General features: G+C 40.8%; 2 protein-coding genes across 5 annotated transcripts in view; one reads left to right on the top strand and one right to left on the bottom strand.

Annotated features, from left to right (window-relative positions):
* LOC128600680 (keratin-associated protein 16-1-like) overlaps positions 1–4,835 on the top strand; it is a 6,462-nt gene extending 1,627 nt beyond the window's left edge. For 2 of the 4 annotated variants that reach the window (XR_008384591.1, XR_008384592.1), the window contains 2 exons: positions 534–4,217; positions 4,326–4,835. Coding sequence is in view for 1 of the 4 variants with exons in the window: in XM_053613333.1 (XP_053469308.1) it covers positions 1,147–2,862 (1,716 nt within the window). In the remaining 3 variants the exon portion in view is untranslated. Of the gene's footprint in view, positions 1–533 lie in introns of all 4 variants that reach the window. The other 2 variants (XR_008384593.1, XM_053613333.1) reach the window with 2 other exon arrangements.
* Positions 4,836–6,224: 1,389 nt separating this feature from the next.
* mturn (maturin, neural progenitor differentiation regulator homolog (Xenopus)) lies at positions 6,225–15,799 on the bottom strand. The gene is made up of 3 exons (XM_053613334.1): positions 15,130–15,799; positions 9,635–9,757; positions 6,225–7,445 (listed from the first exon to the last, which is right to left on the bottom strand). Exons 1-3 carry the CDS (start codon positions 15,298–15,300, stop codon positions 7,341–7,343), a joined length of 399 nt encoding a protein of 132 aa, XP_053469309.1. The 5' UTR covers positions 15,301–15,799; the 3' UTR covers positions 6,225–7,340.
* Positions 15,800–16,585: the final 786 nt, after the last annotated feature.

Here is a 16,585-nt window from a genome sequence, read left to right as displayed (position 1 = left end):
TTCAGCCACTCCTGATTGCCTCACTGTAATTTGGTTACAGTGTGACCACCTTATATTCCCTGACAAATTCTTGCTAATTTTATTTCGTATTCAGCCAGTTTATATCTCTAAATCAAAAAAAGCATGTACACAGAACTTTTTTTTGCTGACTCTGGAGCCATCATCATTATAGTACTTGTGAATCTCAGTGTCACTTTTGATACTGTAAATCATGACATACATTTTTACCATCTGTCAGTTATTGGTATAGGAATTGTCTTGTCTGATTCAGATCTTATCTTCCTAACAGACATCATTTTGATGTCTGTTACTTAATTTTAATTTAAATTTTTTAATTAAAGTTATAAAAGGTGGTCCATGTCATGTTTAGAGTCATAGTCATAGTCCATGTCATGTTTCATGTTTAGGTTCGTTAGTTTAGTTCACGCTGGTTTCTCCGCTACCAGTCCCGCGCTATTGTTCATGTTTCTTGTTTTGCTTCTCGAGCCTGTATTTCCGTGACCGCGACCTTGATTCCTGCCTCGCCCCTTTAGGCCTGTTTGCCGATCGCTGGAACTTTGCATGTTACTGGATTACGTTTGTGGATCACGTTTTGGATTTGTCTGCCTGTCTCTCTCTTAAATAAACCTGTTTATACTGTGATTGCATCCCGCCTTATCTTGCGCTCCGTCACGAGACGTGACAGAATATTCCGCCCCGCAATGGATGCAGCACGAGAACGAAGAGAACGCAGAACCCGGAAGTCCACGCCAATCATCCCCGCTTTGGATTCTATGCAGTTTTCGCAATGGACTTTCATGGACCTTCCCGATCGGTATGATGGCTTCTTTGGTTATCCGGACTATTTTATGATTGACTGCCAGAGTTACTTCTCAAGCCTGTTTGACCCGAAGCCAAGGGAGAAACAATGGATTAATTTCATGATGTCCCGATTTTTTGGCCCAGCTCGCAAGTGGGCACAGCGAGTAGCAGCCATGAGACCCCGGGTACTGGAGGACAGTAGGCAGTTCTCGGACCTGTTTCTGAGGGAGTTTGGAGAACCAGGGCAGAGCTACAACTTGGATGAGCTGTTGAAGGGAGTTAATGTGGCGAACAGTGCTGATCTTCCATTCCACATGCATTATGAGCAGATGAGCCACCAAGTTGATGTTAACACGAACAACCAAGCTCTGCGCACACCCAAGCCTGGTAACCAAGTTCTGTTCACGTCCAAGCCTGCGGACCCAGTTGACCAAGTCATGCTCATGTCCAAGCCTGCTGATCAAGTCATGCTCAGGTTCAAGCCTCCTGACCCAGTTGACCAGCCAAGTTCTGCTCACCCCCGAGTCTGCTGACACGCACAGCCAAGTTCTGCTCACGCCCGAGTCTGCTGACACGCACAGCCAAGTTCTGCTCACGCCTGAGTCTGCTGACACGCACAGCCAAGTTCTGCTCACGCCCGAGTCTGCTGACACGCACAGCCAAGTTCTGTTCATGCCCGAGTCTGCTGACACGCACAGCCAAGTTCTGCTCACACCCGAGTCTACTGACACGGCCACCCAAGATCCGCCCATGCCCAAGGTTCACCTGGTGACCTCAGAGCCTCAGCCTCCCTGTTCAGCTGAGGTTGTCGCTCAGCCTCCCTGTTCAGCTGTGGAAGTCACTCAGCCTCCCTGCTCAGTTGTGGACGTCGCTCAGCCTCCCTGTTCAGCTGTGGACGTCGCTCAGCCTCCCTGCTCAGCTGTAGATGTTGCTCAGTCTCCCTGTTCAGCTGAGGTCGTCGCTCAGCCTCCCTGCTCGGCTGAGGTCGTCGCTCAGCCTTCCTGCTCCATGGCGAACGTCGTTCCCCCCTCCTGCTTCGAGGAGACCCACGCTCCTCTCCCTGGCCTCACGGAGACCCACGCTCCTCTCCCTGGCCTTACAGGGGACTTTGCTTCACTTTCCTGCACTCCTGAGTACAGCGCTCTGTTTCCCTGCTCCGCCAAGGATGTCGCTCCGCTTTCCTGCTCCGCCAAGGACGTCACTCCGCTTTCCTGCTCTGCTGAGGACGTCGCTCCGCTTTCATGCTCCGACGAGGACGTCGCCCTCCTCCCCTACTCTGCTGAGTACAGCGCTCTGTTTCCCTGTTCAGCCAAGGATGTCGCTCCGCTTTCATGCTCCGCTGAGGACTTCGCTCAGCCTGCCTGCCCTGCTGTGGTCGTCGCTCTGCCTTCATGGTCCGCCGAGGACTTCGCTCAGCCTGTCTGCCCGGCTGTGGTCATTGCTCTGTTTCCCTGTTCAGCCGAGGACGTCGCTCTGCTTTCCTGCTCCGCCGAGGACGTCGCTCTGCCTTCATGCTCCGCCGAGGACTTCGCCCAGCCTGTCTGCTCGGCTGTGGTCGTCGCTCTGCCTACCTGTTCAGCTGAGGACGTCGCTCCGCTTCCCTGCTCCACCGAGGACGTCGCTCTGCTTCCCTGCTCCGCCAAGGACGTCGCTCTGCTTTCCTGCTCTGCCGTGTATGTTGCTCTGCTTTTTTGTTTCGCCAAGAACGCCGTGCGGTCTCCAGGCTCTGCTTGGGACATTCTGCCCAGGGCGCCAGGGCCGCCAATGGAGATGGATGTTTCATGGCACTCCGGGAGGAGTGCCCTTGGGGGGGGTTCTGTCACGAGTTCCCCTTTAAGCAGCGCGCTGTGGAGCATGCGAGCGCGCGTGCACGAGCAGGTGTGGACAATCGTGACATTTCGACACGTGCATTTGTTTATGTTTCTGTTATGTCTCCTCCCCGTTCTGTCATTGGTTGTTGTTTCATGTGTGTCTGAATTGCCCTCAGCCGTCAGCCATTACGAGGCTGAGTATGTTTGTATATATACCGCGCGCCTCCCAGCACAGGGCGCAGAATATTGAGTTATAGTAGCTTAGTTTAGAGTCCTTACGATAGATAACCATAACCATAGTCATAGGTCATGTCATGTCATGTCATGTCATGTCATGTCATGTCATGTCATGTCATGTCATGTCATGTCATGGTTCATGTTTAGAGTCATAGTCATAGTCCATGTCATGTTTCATGTTTAGGTTCGTTAGTTTAGTTCACGCTGGTTTCTCCGCTACCAGTCCCGCGCTATTGTTCATGTTTCTTGTTTTGTTTCTTGAGCCTGTATTTCTGTGACCGCGACCTTGATTCTTGCCTCGCCCCTTTATGCCTGTTTGCCGATCGCCGGAACTTTGCATGTTACTGGATTACGTTTGTGGATCACATTTTGGATTTGTCTGCCTGTCTCTCTCTTAAAAAAACCTGTTTATGCTACGATTGCATCCCGCCTTATCTTCCGCTCCGTCACGAGACGTGACACCACTTATGCTTTGTAAATTTGTAGTAAATGAATTTGTACTAATTGGTACTTACTGAGTCTTCTTGACTTATTTATTGGTACTTATTAAGGCTTTAGTTTCTAGATTCTTGGACCATTAATGTATATGGGATGATTGACAAAGACATTGGTGCAACATTTAGCTCTCCTCTTAGTTTTGAGCCTTATCGTTGGACACTCACCAACAATTATTTCTACCATTTCCATAATATTGCTTGTGAAGGACTTTTAGAGTCCTTCACTTCAACATCCCTGCATATACATCTATGTTATATGGCACTGGGCTCCTAGATGTTCCTCAAGCTTGAACTGTCCAAATGCGAGGCATTTAGCAGTTGGAACACCTTGCCTTTATTTTCCAGAGACTGTTATTCCACTTTTCCTCGTTAAAATTGGTGAAAACTTTCTGATTCCGTCAATTTTACTCTTATTCTTTCTCATTTTAAGTCAATAGTGGGGTTTTTTTTGTTTGTTTTTTTACCCATCTATGTCTATTAACTGTTTTTGTTCGGATATACCCAATTTTAATAGACGAGCCTTTTCTTTATTGGTTTTCAATAACTCAGTGTATTAAAAAAGTATCACATGAATGTTTGTGACAGCGAACTGTCTTAGATGCTCTAAATGTTGTACTCACCTTTTACATGACCAGTTTTCCAAGCCATTTCTTAGAGCTGCTCGGTCTCTTGCAGGATATCCCAGAGGTTTGTGATGGTGGATGGATATGTCTATTAAACTTTTCGATCCAATTCCTCCCATAGCTGTGTGACCGGGTTATTCTCAGATGGCTAATGACTTACACCCAGCATTGCCATCTTCTCAAAATATTTATTTGAGATGTGTTTGGGACAATGATAAAATAAAGGCAAGGTCTCAAAACATTTAATGGTATGTGTAGAATTGGGATACACAACATTAAAATTCATAAATTCTTCACTTCTGCTGTTGTGGTTCCTCTGAAACTCATCCTGATGCTCTACTTCTGCTTCTGCTTAGAGCTTCTCCTTCTGCTCCTGTTGATGCTCCCACATGGACACCCTAAAGATTTGCACTTCCCAAAAACAGTTTATGCCCAAATCTCATCCTTGCTTCAATGCATAATCTCACCTGAATAATGTAGACTTGTATATAAGAACTGCTGCTGTAACTATAAAGACTGTCCTGTGCTTGTCCCAGGACACTTATTCAAAGTCTGCTTACACTGAACACCCTTTACTGTAATGATTTATAATCTCACTTGTGCGTTATGTACAAGAGGAGTTCCCTTTTGAGTCTGGTTCCTCTCAAGTTTTCTTCCTCATGTCATCTCAGGGAGTTTTTCCTTGCCCCTGTCACTTCTGGCTTGCTCATGAGGGATCTAAATATAAATTTACATCCGGGTTTCTGTAAAGCTGCTTTGTGACAATGTCTGTTGTTAAACGCCATGTAGACACCTAGAATGACTGTCTATATTATACTATCATGTGTATTCAACGTAGCATATTATAGCTGTATTAAAACAGTACATAAAAACTGTTCATGTTTGTACCTTAAAAAGCAAAAAAGGGAGACTCACTGAGGGAATAGGACAAGCTGAAAGAATGTCACCTCCACATGGTTTAATTTAGGAACATACACAAACTTGAGGACGAAACAGATCAGATAACAAAGCATGGGATAAAACAAGACAAATTATAAAATTACATCTTTAAGCAAACTTTAGTTAAAACTCAATCTCATTAAAATAATGACAGTTGTTTTAATGGGGTAAATACCCAGAGGTTTGCATTGGGGGAGGAGGGGGGTATACAAAAGCTTGCAGAGTGCTAAAGCTGGATGATCAAATAAATATGAACATAGAAGAGTAGCTTTGATTGATCTTACACCAGACTTCAGTACATATGGATGACGTAATGCTGGGGAAGATAGTATGGAAGCAGTGAGTGTATAGGAGATACAGGGGTTTGATGGCAGCATTAGGTCGGCACTAAACGTATGAAGTCAGCAGGATCATATCAGCTTTTTTCATATCCTGGTACAACATGTGATGTTCCTGCTGGTCCTACTAACCTGTTTAACATTGGTCAAGCGGTCTAGAAAGAATTTGCTGTGGGGTGTGTCAGATTCAGACAGTTCAGTGCCTTTAATCATGAAGACTGAGTGCTGGTTGAGGATCATATTTTCCTCAGTCAGCACTTGAGGATGAAAAAAGAGGATGCTGCTTCAGATCAACATGTTCACGCTTATTGTACTTCACACATTAAAGCTCAACTCAGGCTTTTACTTTTGCGTAGTCTGGGAGGAAAACATCATGGAGGAAGTCTATAATTAGCCATGATTTGTGTGAAAACATGCCTGAAGTAGGCTATAGTTTAATACAATCAAAGACTATTGAAGACCAAAAAGAAAAGTAACCACGATGCATAAGTGCAAACGAAAGCTTGTCTTTACAGAAAGCTGAAAATGCAATCACGCTATCTCTGATCTAGGGCTATTATGCATTAAGTTTCGCAGGCTGAGAGCTTTACTGGGGTCACTATTCCTATTCAATCCATGGCCATATGATCAAGGATACTGAGATATAAAGGACAAAGCTGATGATGAGTACTCCAAAGAGTTTGATCAATTTCACTGATTGGTCTCAGACATTACAACACCTCTTCACCACTCACTAGAAAATCAATCAAGACTTTCTAACTACAGACATTCAGAAAGACAAGCTCTATTCATCATCGTTAAGATGAGAGATACATTTAATGTACCTGTTTAACTATTCCCCAAGTTATTTTAGCTATGTCTCGTATTCAGGAGAACTTGATGAATGAATTTATGTTTAATGGTAATAACAGTATGGTTCATAATCCTCTTTGCTTAAAAAACAAAAATATTTGTTTATTTCCTAATGGGATTAACCTGGTGGTTTCCATTAAACAATTTCACAAGGTTTTAATGGTTTCCAAGTGTGCATTAGGTGTGTATTCAGCTTTAGATCCAGTATATATACAGGGTATATTTATCAGAGATCGCACTGATCTGATAATGAAAATGATGGATTGGATATGGGAGAAAAACAGAATTCGATCCAATCCTGGATTTTTACATTTTTTTAAATCGAAATGTTTACAAATAAAGAGATTTAACTTGACTGATTTAATTATATGTATGCTTTACAATTTATTATATTTAGTTATCACATTATAAAGAGGTATTAAATTATGTTTGCAGTGAATGTTATATTTGTGTGGAAAAAGTCTAGCTGAGCTGTGGTTTTGTGTATGTTGTATTTTTAGCCATGTGTTTTTTCTATATATTTAAGGTGAAGTTTTTCAGTGAAAAAAAAAACAAAAAAACCTGAACATTTTAAACCTTAGTATTGTTTAAAGGAAAAAAAATATCGGATTGGTATCTGAAAAGAAAAGGTGGTGTTGTGCCATCTCTAATATTTAATAATATTTATATTAACTGAATGAAATATTTTTCAATTTGAACTAGATAAGCTTATAAATGTTTTCCTGTTTTCTTACACACAGCCTGAAATGCAGAATTATATACTGTAACAAGTCAACTAGGTCCATTAAATCACAAGCGAACCACAGCTTATTACAATAATTTTAACATCAGAGACCGTTAAGACTCTTGAATCCCGTTAGAAAACCATTAAGCACATCTAAAATCGGTCACGCATTACCTGTTAAACCATTACGACCCATCTCAACCCATCACACAAAATCCTATTACACAGGAACCAACAAAAGCCTTAAATGGTTTCCATATTATTTTTCCAGCAGGGGCATATTAAATAAACAAGAAGGACATAGGCGGTCTACTGAGGATGTTTTTCTTTGCAACATGGTAAAAGGTGGAATCGTGCATTATAACAAGCTGTGGTGCATATGTGCGAGTGTGTAAGACAGAGAGATAGTGCATATCATAAAACGGTAGAAATGTGAAGATGCCATGGAAGTAGGAAAAAAGAGAGGGAATGAAGCAACGCTCTGGCCCGTGGAAGGTCAATCCACCTCCATGAGCATATTATTGGCTAACACCCATCTGCTGATGGTCCGGCTCTGCTTCCTCCTCCACGTCTCCATGGTACTGCTCGTACGTGTCATCATCAATGTCTGGAAGACCCAGGAGCTAGAAAACAACATACTGTTCATTCCATTGTTCATACAAACTCTTAAAGCTTATAAATATTATAAAAGCTTATAAATATTAAAATATAAATATTTAATAAAATGTATTATTTACTGCAACTCATTACAAGGGACATGTTCACATCACATAACTTAACAGGGACAACAATCCTTTTTTTGTTGCCTAAATATGATACCTGTCCGAATATTTTTGTAGAACAGAATGTGTGACAGAAATGTAGTATCTGAGTGTCTATCAGCATGATCTTATGTATGAGAAGTTTTTTTTTTTGTAAGGAGACATTTATTTAACATTTATGGAAGGAGTCTCCAGTGTATTAGCTTTTGTATCATTCAGTAGGTTTTCCACCACAGGAAAGTCTTCAGGACAGAGGAGAAGAAACAAACAAATAAAAAAAGCGATGATTAAAGGTACAACATGTCATTCATTAATAATTTTTAAATGGTAATCAGCTCAAAAATGTTGTGGTGTAAGAGGAATAAAACAGTTTAGAATGTGCAGTTATAGGAAAATAATCCATTTCAGGGTGGTAATGGTAAATGTGCTTCATGTTGGGTTGCATCACACCACAACGTTGTGGATTATTTTCCTATAACAGCATGTCTCCAGGTCTTTTATTCCTTTCTTATTCAAACTATGCTACTTGAGTTACTTTGGTAGCAAGAGTTGTCCCCCACCCTACCTGGCCTCCTTCGGGAGACTTAGAGAACAGACTTTGGGATCTACAATCAACTCAGACTAGGAATTTCATTACAACACCACTGTGTGTATCCAATACATATCCCGTGACCTTTAGTTTGTATTGAGAGTAGTAAGGACTCATTCACCCTTCGCTGTGTACACAGAGGAAATTGCAGCCTCACATCTCTCAGCACATAATGTCAGTAATAGCTATAAAAATGCCGCAAACACTGCGGCTGTCCTATTTTTACCTTCTCATCCTGATCAGGAGCTAATGATGAGCTTCAGCTGACCTTCAAAACAAATCATGTGCTGCTAAGCTGTTTATGTCATTGCTACCATAATGTAGAATTGTCAAAAATATTGTTGTTGTTTATAAAGCAGGTGCATCATGAACATGATGTTATTGATTTGAGAGTGCTTATGCATGTTATTTTTTTATGCAGGACAGAGATTCGGTCGCACTAATGAGTGTTTCGAGTCACTTACAGTGCAAATACAGTTGTGAATGAAGAAAGTAAAAAGATCTGAGCAAAACAAATTGAAGCAAACAAAACACTTTAATGCAGAAACTGTAGCTTTTATTTAAAAAAAAAATGTTTGGTTACTGAGGTGAGTGTACACTATGTGACTTTCAAAATCACAGAAAGGCTCACCCTTTCACACTACATGACTTAAATTCCTTTCGATCAGTTGATTGGTAGATCCCTGTCAAAGCATGACTGATTCCCAAATCCCACTATCCCAAAACAAAAACGCAAGCGCAGTCTACCATGTGACATTGTCTCTACTGGGAAACAGCAAAAAGAGAAAAAAGAGAAAAATGTTAAGGAAATATTGGTTGGGGAAATGCGTAACTAGAAGTATACTGTATTATATATATATATATATATATATATATATATATATATATATATATATATAAAAGCTACTTTTAAACGGTGCTGTGCCTAGAGTCATGCTGTGTTTGTTTTTATTTTTGCTGTTCCTAACAACTATTTGAGGATGACATGCCAAATCACAAGAACCCCAAAATTGTTCTGTGACTGGGAAATCAGGGCTAAAATCATGCAGTGTGCACTAGGTTTTAGGTGCGTGTGTGTGTGTGTGTGTGTGTGTGTGTGTGTGTGTGTAAAATGAACAGGCTTAGGGAGTAACGGAATCAGGACCGTAAAAAAGCATCTGGCCTAGATTTCTAAATTGGAGAAAATGTCTGGGATTCAGCTTTAGTTTTATTATGATGTGCATATGGTTTAATACTGCATCATGTGTGTGCATATTTGCATTGCTTTAACCCCTGTCAGTAATTCCCACTGTCTTGCACATCAATTGGTCGATTATAAAAAGCTTGTGATCTTTTATTTGTTTATTTATTTATTTATTTAATTCATTAAAACAAATCCAAACATTGAACATGTTTTTAAGCTCTAAATAAAAGTATTTTCGATCATATTGCCCTCCCAACCCTGGTAATGAACAGCACTCACAGGTCTGAAGGATCTGAAGACTTTGTCAAGGACCTCCAGCAGGGTTTTGTGTCCGCAGGAGGAGATGTAATCCTGTGCCAGCTGCAGGAAAGGGAGGCAGTCCTCGCTCTCACTCCACACATGCTAAACACACACACACACACACACACAGACAGCACAGACATCAAGTTACTCAGCAAATACACATTACACTCATCTGCATTTTCCCCCAAGTGAAATGTTTAGTGAGCGATTTAACTCTCTTGAAAATGATATTTATATTTTATTCAGGCTGCACATATAAAATATATAAATAAACACACAATAAATACATGTCATACTTAAAGTCTGTTTTGCATTAACTTGACTTTTTTTTTTAGTTCACACAAAGGTTCAGGCTTTAATGAAATCAGAACTGCCATTACTGTAACAAAAATTAACAAACCACATGTTGTGACGCCATACCAGTCACATTTTTTGACAGAATTGATAAAAAGGAACACTGAACAACAATGGTGTGCATGGCAGGGTTGCAAGGAGAAAGTCACTGTTCTCCAAAAAAGAACATTACTGCCCTTCTGCTGTTTAGAGATCATGTGGACAAGCCAGAAGGCTATTGGAAAAATGTTTTGTGGATGGATGAGACCAAAATAGAACTTTTTGGTTTAAATAAGAAGAGTTATGTTTGGAGAAAGGAAAACACTGCATTCCAGCATAAGAACCGTATCCCATCTGTGAAACATGGTGGTGGTAGTATCGTAGTTTGGGCCTGTTTTGCTGTATCTGGGTTGGGACGGCTAGCCATCATTGATGGAACAATGAATTCTGAAGTATAGCAGCGAATTCTAAAGGAAAATATCAGGACATCTATCTGTGAACAATCTCAAGAGAAGGTGGGTCATGCAGCAAGACAACGACCCTAAACACACAAGTCATTCTACCAAAAATAGTTAAAGAAGAATAAAGTTAATGTTTTGGAATGGCCAAGTCAAAGTCCTGACCTTAATCCAATAGAAATGTTGTGTAAGGACCTGAAGCAAGCAGTTCATGTGAGGAAACCCACCAACATCCCAGAGTTGAAGCTGTTCTGTACTGAGGAACAGGCTAAAACTCCTCCAAGTCGATGTGCAGGACTGATCAACAGTTACCAGAAACGTTTAGTTACAGTTATTACTGCACAAGGGGGTCACACTAGATACCAAAATCCAAGGTTCACATACTTTTGTAAATATTGCATCATTTTCCTCAATAAATAAGTGACCAAGTATAATATCTTTGTCTCATTTGTTTAATTGGGATCTCTTTGTCTACTTTTAGGACTTTTAAAATCTGATGATGTTTTAGGTCATATTTATGCAGAAATATAGAAAATTCTCAAGGGTTCACAAACTGTCAAGCACCACTGTATACTATACGGCCACAAATATATGTGGTCAACTGACCATTACACCCCAGATTGTTTCCAAAAAAGTTGGAAGCACACAATTGAATAGAATAGTCTTTGTATGCTGTAGAATTACGATTTCCCTTCACTGGAACTAAGAGACCCAAACCTGTTCCAGCATGATGATGCCCTTGTGCTCAAAGCAAGGTCCATATAGACATGGTTTGCCAAGGTTGGAGAGGAAGAACTCGAGTGGCCTGCACAGAGCCCTGACTTCAACCCCACTGAACACCTTTGGAATGAACTAAAACAGCAACTGCAACTAATAAACCGAGGTGAAAGTTCAAGGGGTTACCATACTGGTACTTATTCTTTCTTCCAATGGCAGATGAAGCCGTTGAAATGAATACATGTGCTAATCTAGAGCTTTCCGTTATATTTTAGTTTTGATGTCCTACGAAGATCAGAGCAATATAAGTAGTAGTAGTAGCTTTTCATTTGACTGGAAAAAAAAAAAACAATGGACAAAGTACCTTATAGCAGCTAACTGCAGAGAGAAAATTTATATTCAGTGCCAACTCAGCTATCCTAACTATTAAAATTTATGCCTTCACTCTCTCAGTGACTATCAGTGGCATAGCTGGAGAAGAGCGCTGAGTAATGCAAAAGAACAGAGCCAAGCCACTCCTTCTTGGAACTGATCACAAACATTCCTAGTTTGATGCCTCAGCATTGGCATTAATTTGATTGTGTGAGCAGTTTGCCAGCATCCACAGATCCAATGCTGTCATTTATACAATTATGAATGGATAATGCAGCTTTTTTTTTTTAACCACAGTTATCAAATCTGATTGCCAAGAAGGTGTTGGTTAATTTTCTACAAGAGCAGCTCTGACAATAGTGCCAACTGCAAATCACATGTGTATATGAATGTTTTCACAGCAACAACTAATTCACAGGATAATAAACTAATCAGATTCATAACAATGTTATTTAATAAAGAAAAACATACAGTATAATCGCTGATATGGTGAAGCTTTCTGTAAGGAAATGTTTATGTAATATTTATGGTAGGAGTTCCCAGTGTCAGCTCTTTGTAACAGTCAATTTTCAACCACGGGAAAGTCTTTAGGACAGAGGATGTCCCAGTTTCTCTGTAATATGACAAACAGTTATGGTGACAAACAGAGTCCGGTGAGATAACGACTGTTTATAGCTGCTAAAATGTAAATACAGTTATAAATATAGAAATATTCCACAGCATTAAATGTAGCTATAAACTAAATAAATAAATAAATAAATAAATAAAAACATTTTAGTCATTGGCAAACTGCTGTGGAGTACAACATACTGGAACACGATGTTATTGGAAAATAATCAACTTCAAGGTGGTAAGAGAAACTTCGCCTCGCATCGAGCCATGTCAAACCAACCCTTTGTTGATTAGTTTCCTACAACAGCATGCCCCGAAGTGTTTTATTCCCTACATATAACCTCTTACACTCAAAGAAATCAACGGTTCCAGTATCTTATATACAACTTAAATAACTTTCAGATTTCATAAGTTCACAACCTCTTTTTAGTCAAATGTATCAAACCGATCATTTCTTTAGGCTTGTAAATTCAGATGTCAGCTGAAACAGAACTTAGATCAGAAATGTATGTGTATCCATGTGGTCCTGAAATGCTATTTAATGCTGAATGTTTTTAAAATGTCGTGTACCTTCCCTTGTTTCTCAGACCATCCTGGAGTCAGTCTTTCAATCAGAGAAAGTAACTAAGAACATAAACTGGTGCCAGATTTAACCCCTTAAGCTCCCTGGACCTGCTGGATCAGGATCCCCCAGGACCAGCAGCATAATTACAGACATTTCCCATTCATTTTACTGTACTTACTGAGTAACATCATGGGGCTTCATGTATTAAAGCCCAGTTTCACAACATTGCTAGAGCTGTAAGGAAAGCTGTAAATCATTACTTAATAACTCGGCATGAATCCCGACAGCAAATTCCAGACTGGGTAGACAGACTTGATCCTTCTATTGGCATCCTTTAGAGGAAGTCCTTTAGAAGGAAATCGTCAGCTTAACCCACATATTGGAGTGTTCTATGAAGACATGAGATCCCCTTTACCAGCAAAACACATACAGTATAGCATTATTTTATCAGGTTGATACTTAAGAATTGCTACTAATTATATAGGAACTGCTTCTAAACATGATGATTACACTTGAGAAACCTCCTGTTTGGGGTCTATATTTGTATATCATCTTTGTTAAGTGTGAACACGTACTACTGCCACAGTTCAGGATTAAAGCCGCGAACATTTCCCGTTTTGGTTTTTAATTAACTTGAAAGACAAGAAAAACTAAGGAAACTGTTTATCTTATTATCTTATTTTTACAGATACATCTTTGCATTAGTATACTATTAAGAGAAAAAAAAGGGGTTCTGTATTATCCAGCACCCTTTCTTTTCTGTATGCATAACCCTAGAGCGTACAACAGATCTCTTTCTCATTCAGAGAGTGTTCTGTAAGATCCTATAACTATCCCAAGAAAACTTGAGGAATCCTTTTTATGAGTCTAAAGAAACAATTCAACAGAACTGGAGGGAATAATGTTTGTTAAAGTTTTTCGCATGAGGTCGTGGGGTCCTAGATGCAGATGAATACTGAATACTATACTGAATACTCATTCCAGCAGCACGATTAGAGAAATCTTCAGTGACAGCTGGTCACGATATTGAATATTGTGGCTAAAAAGGCAGTACCCCTGCATTACTATTATGAAATCATTATGGTTGAGACTTATAGTACAGGGTCTCATCATAGGCATGACATGATTACGTATATCATGGATGTCTCAACCAAGGAGGATTAAATAAATTTGCACAAGTATGCTGTGTGACTCTACACTCTGGGCTAGAAAGAAATCAGCCCCAGACTTTGCTTTATTCCACTGTGTGTATTTTTAATTATGACCATGTATTTTTTTTTTTTTACTTATGGTGTTCTTACTTCCACAAAAGTAACAAATAATCCACTTGAAGTCATTTGTTAACAGCAAATAATTTGAATACCCAAAATTTAGCTTTATTTGTATGTATTTTGTACTCAATAGAGAAAGTGCTCAGCCCTGCAAGCCTGTTTACACCAGCTGGCTTTGGCATCTGAAAGCCATGGCAAATGCACTTGTGGTTGGTGCCTTGGCAAATTCTAGGTTTGGCTTCTCTGGTTCTCTGTCCATTTCTGTCTCTGGACCTGCTGATCAGGATTAGTAACTGGACACTGCAGATGAGGAAGGTTATTTATGAGTACTGATGACCACGCAGCATTATATTGATTAGGTATGGAGTGTTTAAGCATGTTAGCGGGGGTCTTGCGACAACATGATCTAACGAGAAAGCTATACTAAATAGTCAGTTCGGTTTCATAGAAATGAAGTCGAAGAAAAAGTACAATAGTTCATTCTTTCTTTTTTTTTTTAAAGTCATGCAAATTATTATGCATTTTCTGTCATACCATTTGTGTGAGTGAAAGAGAAAGAGAACCAGGGTGTAAAATTGGGGAGCGCAAACTATATAAAGAACGGTTTGAAACAATGAAACTGTTCAATGTAAAAAACTGCTGCTATGCTTATATGCTTAGGGTTATCTGCTAACATGTCAGACCAAGTGGTAGCCAAGCCAACACCTGATACTGGGAGCTGCTGCCACAGTGGATCACATCACAAAAAGGAGAAGGGAGAGGAAAGAGAGCACTTCACTCTTATAATCAACTATTCATGCGGCCATGACAGGCCCAGAGAGGAAACATTAAACCTTGTAAACCTTTTGCTGACACAATGCCTCTGTGCGCCGTCAGCCAGTCTGAAATGGCGGCACTGATGGAGCTTCATTACCTGCGCAACCTATTTTAATAACTGGGCGTCACAATGAAAGTGGCATTATTACAGCACCAGCCTATTTTTAGTTTTAGTTTTATTTCAATTTCATTTTCTGGGACAGATTACCCCGAAAGACTCAACACGCCCATGCAGAATCACAGACAGGCCTACACACTCCCTCTGAAGCCCCCTCCCCTTCCCGCACACACACACACACACACACACATCGTTCTTCTCGTACTTACAAAAGTGTCGGTACCTCCTGTCATGTTGTCGGGGCAAAGCACGTAAAATGAAATGCCAGGCTCGGCGTAGAAGTCCATCCGGCGCTCGTCCACCTCCTCGGCGAAGATCAGCTCGAACGGGTTTCCTGAGCACCATTTTTCCGCCGCGTCCACCAGCTGCTTGAACTCCATCCTGCCGCAGCGTAACGGCGCACCTGCGCAGCAAAGCTCTACCTCCAAAACACTATATAACGCACAGATCTCAGCGCTCCGAGGCTCCTTAAAGCATCCGCATGGTGGTTTTATTATTTATATATATATATATATATATTTTTAGGGGGATGGGGGCGTGTGTGATGGGAGGCAGATTTCGACGCTAGCACCGTCGCATCTTGGCCCTGGCCTCCGTTCACTTCGCGCGTTCTCGGTGAGAGAAATAAACCGACTGCGTCTCCCGGAGTTGCGCGTTCACGCCACAACCGGCGCGATATGACGTTAAGGTGAACGCGCGTTCTCGACACAAAGGGCCCGCGCACTGGCGCGCGTCGTTCTCATAGTTGGCTTTCAAAGCTTAAAATGGAAATGATGGATTGTAACTATAATCCTCCCTGTTTTTATTTGCATTTTTTGTGTTTTTATTTTATTTTATTTTTTTATTATTGGATAACTACACTACAATAAACAGCACATACAACAGTTTACTGTAGCTCATCTGTTGTTATGCAAAACATCCATTAATGGAAAAGCACCATGATAGGTTTACCAGTGTTATTTGTGTGTTGCACTGCTACGAGTGTAGCCTACCAGATACAAGTCACAGGGGACAGCCAGGAAAGCTGTCCCGAGCTGGGTGAGAGGTTGGGCAGGGTTGAAAATATGTCTATTTGATCCTAAATTCAACCATCCATCTATTTTCCATACCGCTTATCCTACACAGGGTCATGGGGCAGCCTGAAGCCTATCCCAGGAAACTCAGGGCACTAGGAGGGGGACACCCTGGACCCAACCCATCACAATCACACATGCCCATTTACACACAACGGACAATTTGGAAATGCCAGTCAGCTTACAGCACACGTCTTTGGAGTCGGGAGGAAACCGGAGTACCCAGAGGAAACCCTTGAAGAACGGGGAGAATGTGCTTTATATACTCGTACCAGCACAACACACACTACCATGTCCTTGTCACTGTCTGGTCTTATAGTCTCAGAAAAAAAGGTACCAAACAGTACTTTTCCTTTTTACTGGATTGGTATCATTTATACCTTTAGTATATATTTCCACCTGGGACGGTGCATGTGGTGTAACGCTTTTTAGAGTAAAACTTTAAAAGGTACACCAGTGGTACTTAAGATCCAATGTTGTTTATGTTTATAATGATACATACTAAAGCTATAGACAAGTTGGTGCTTGTATGAGAGTGTATAGTGGTTCAGTAATTGCAGTGACTGATCATAGAATGAAACAGAAATAAGGA

This window comes from Ictalurus furcatus, chromosome 24, assembly GCF_023375685.1.
Source record: "Ictalurus furcatus strain D&B chromosome 24, Billie_1.0, whole genome shotgun sequence".
Lineage (NCBI taxonomy): Eukaryota > Metazoa > Chordata > Actinopteri > Siluriformes > Ictaluridae > Ictalurus > Ictalurus furcatus.
This window is presented reverse-complemented; position numbering and strand designations above follow the sequence as displayed.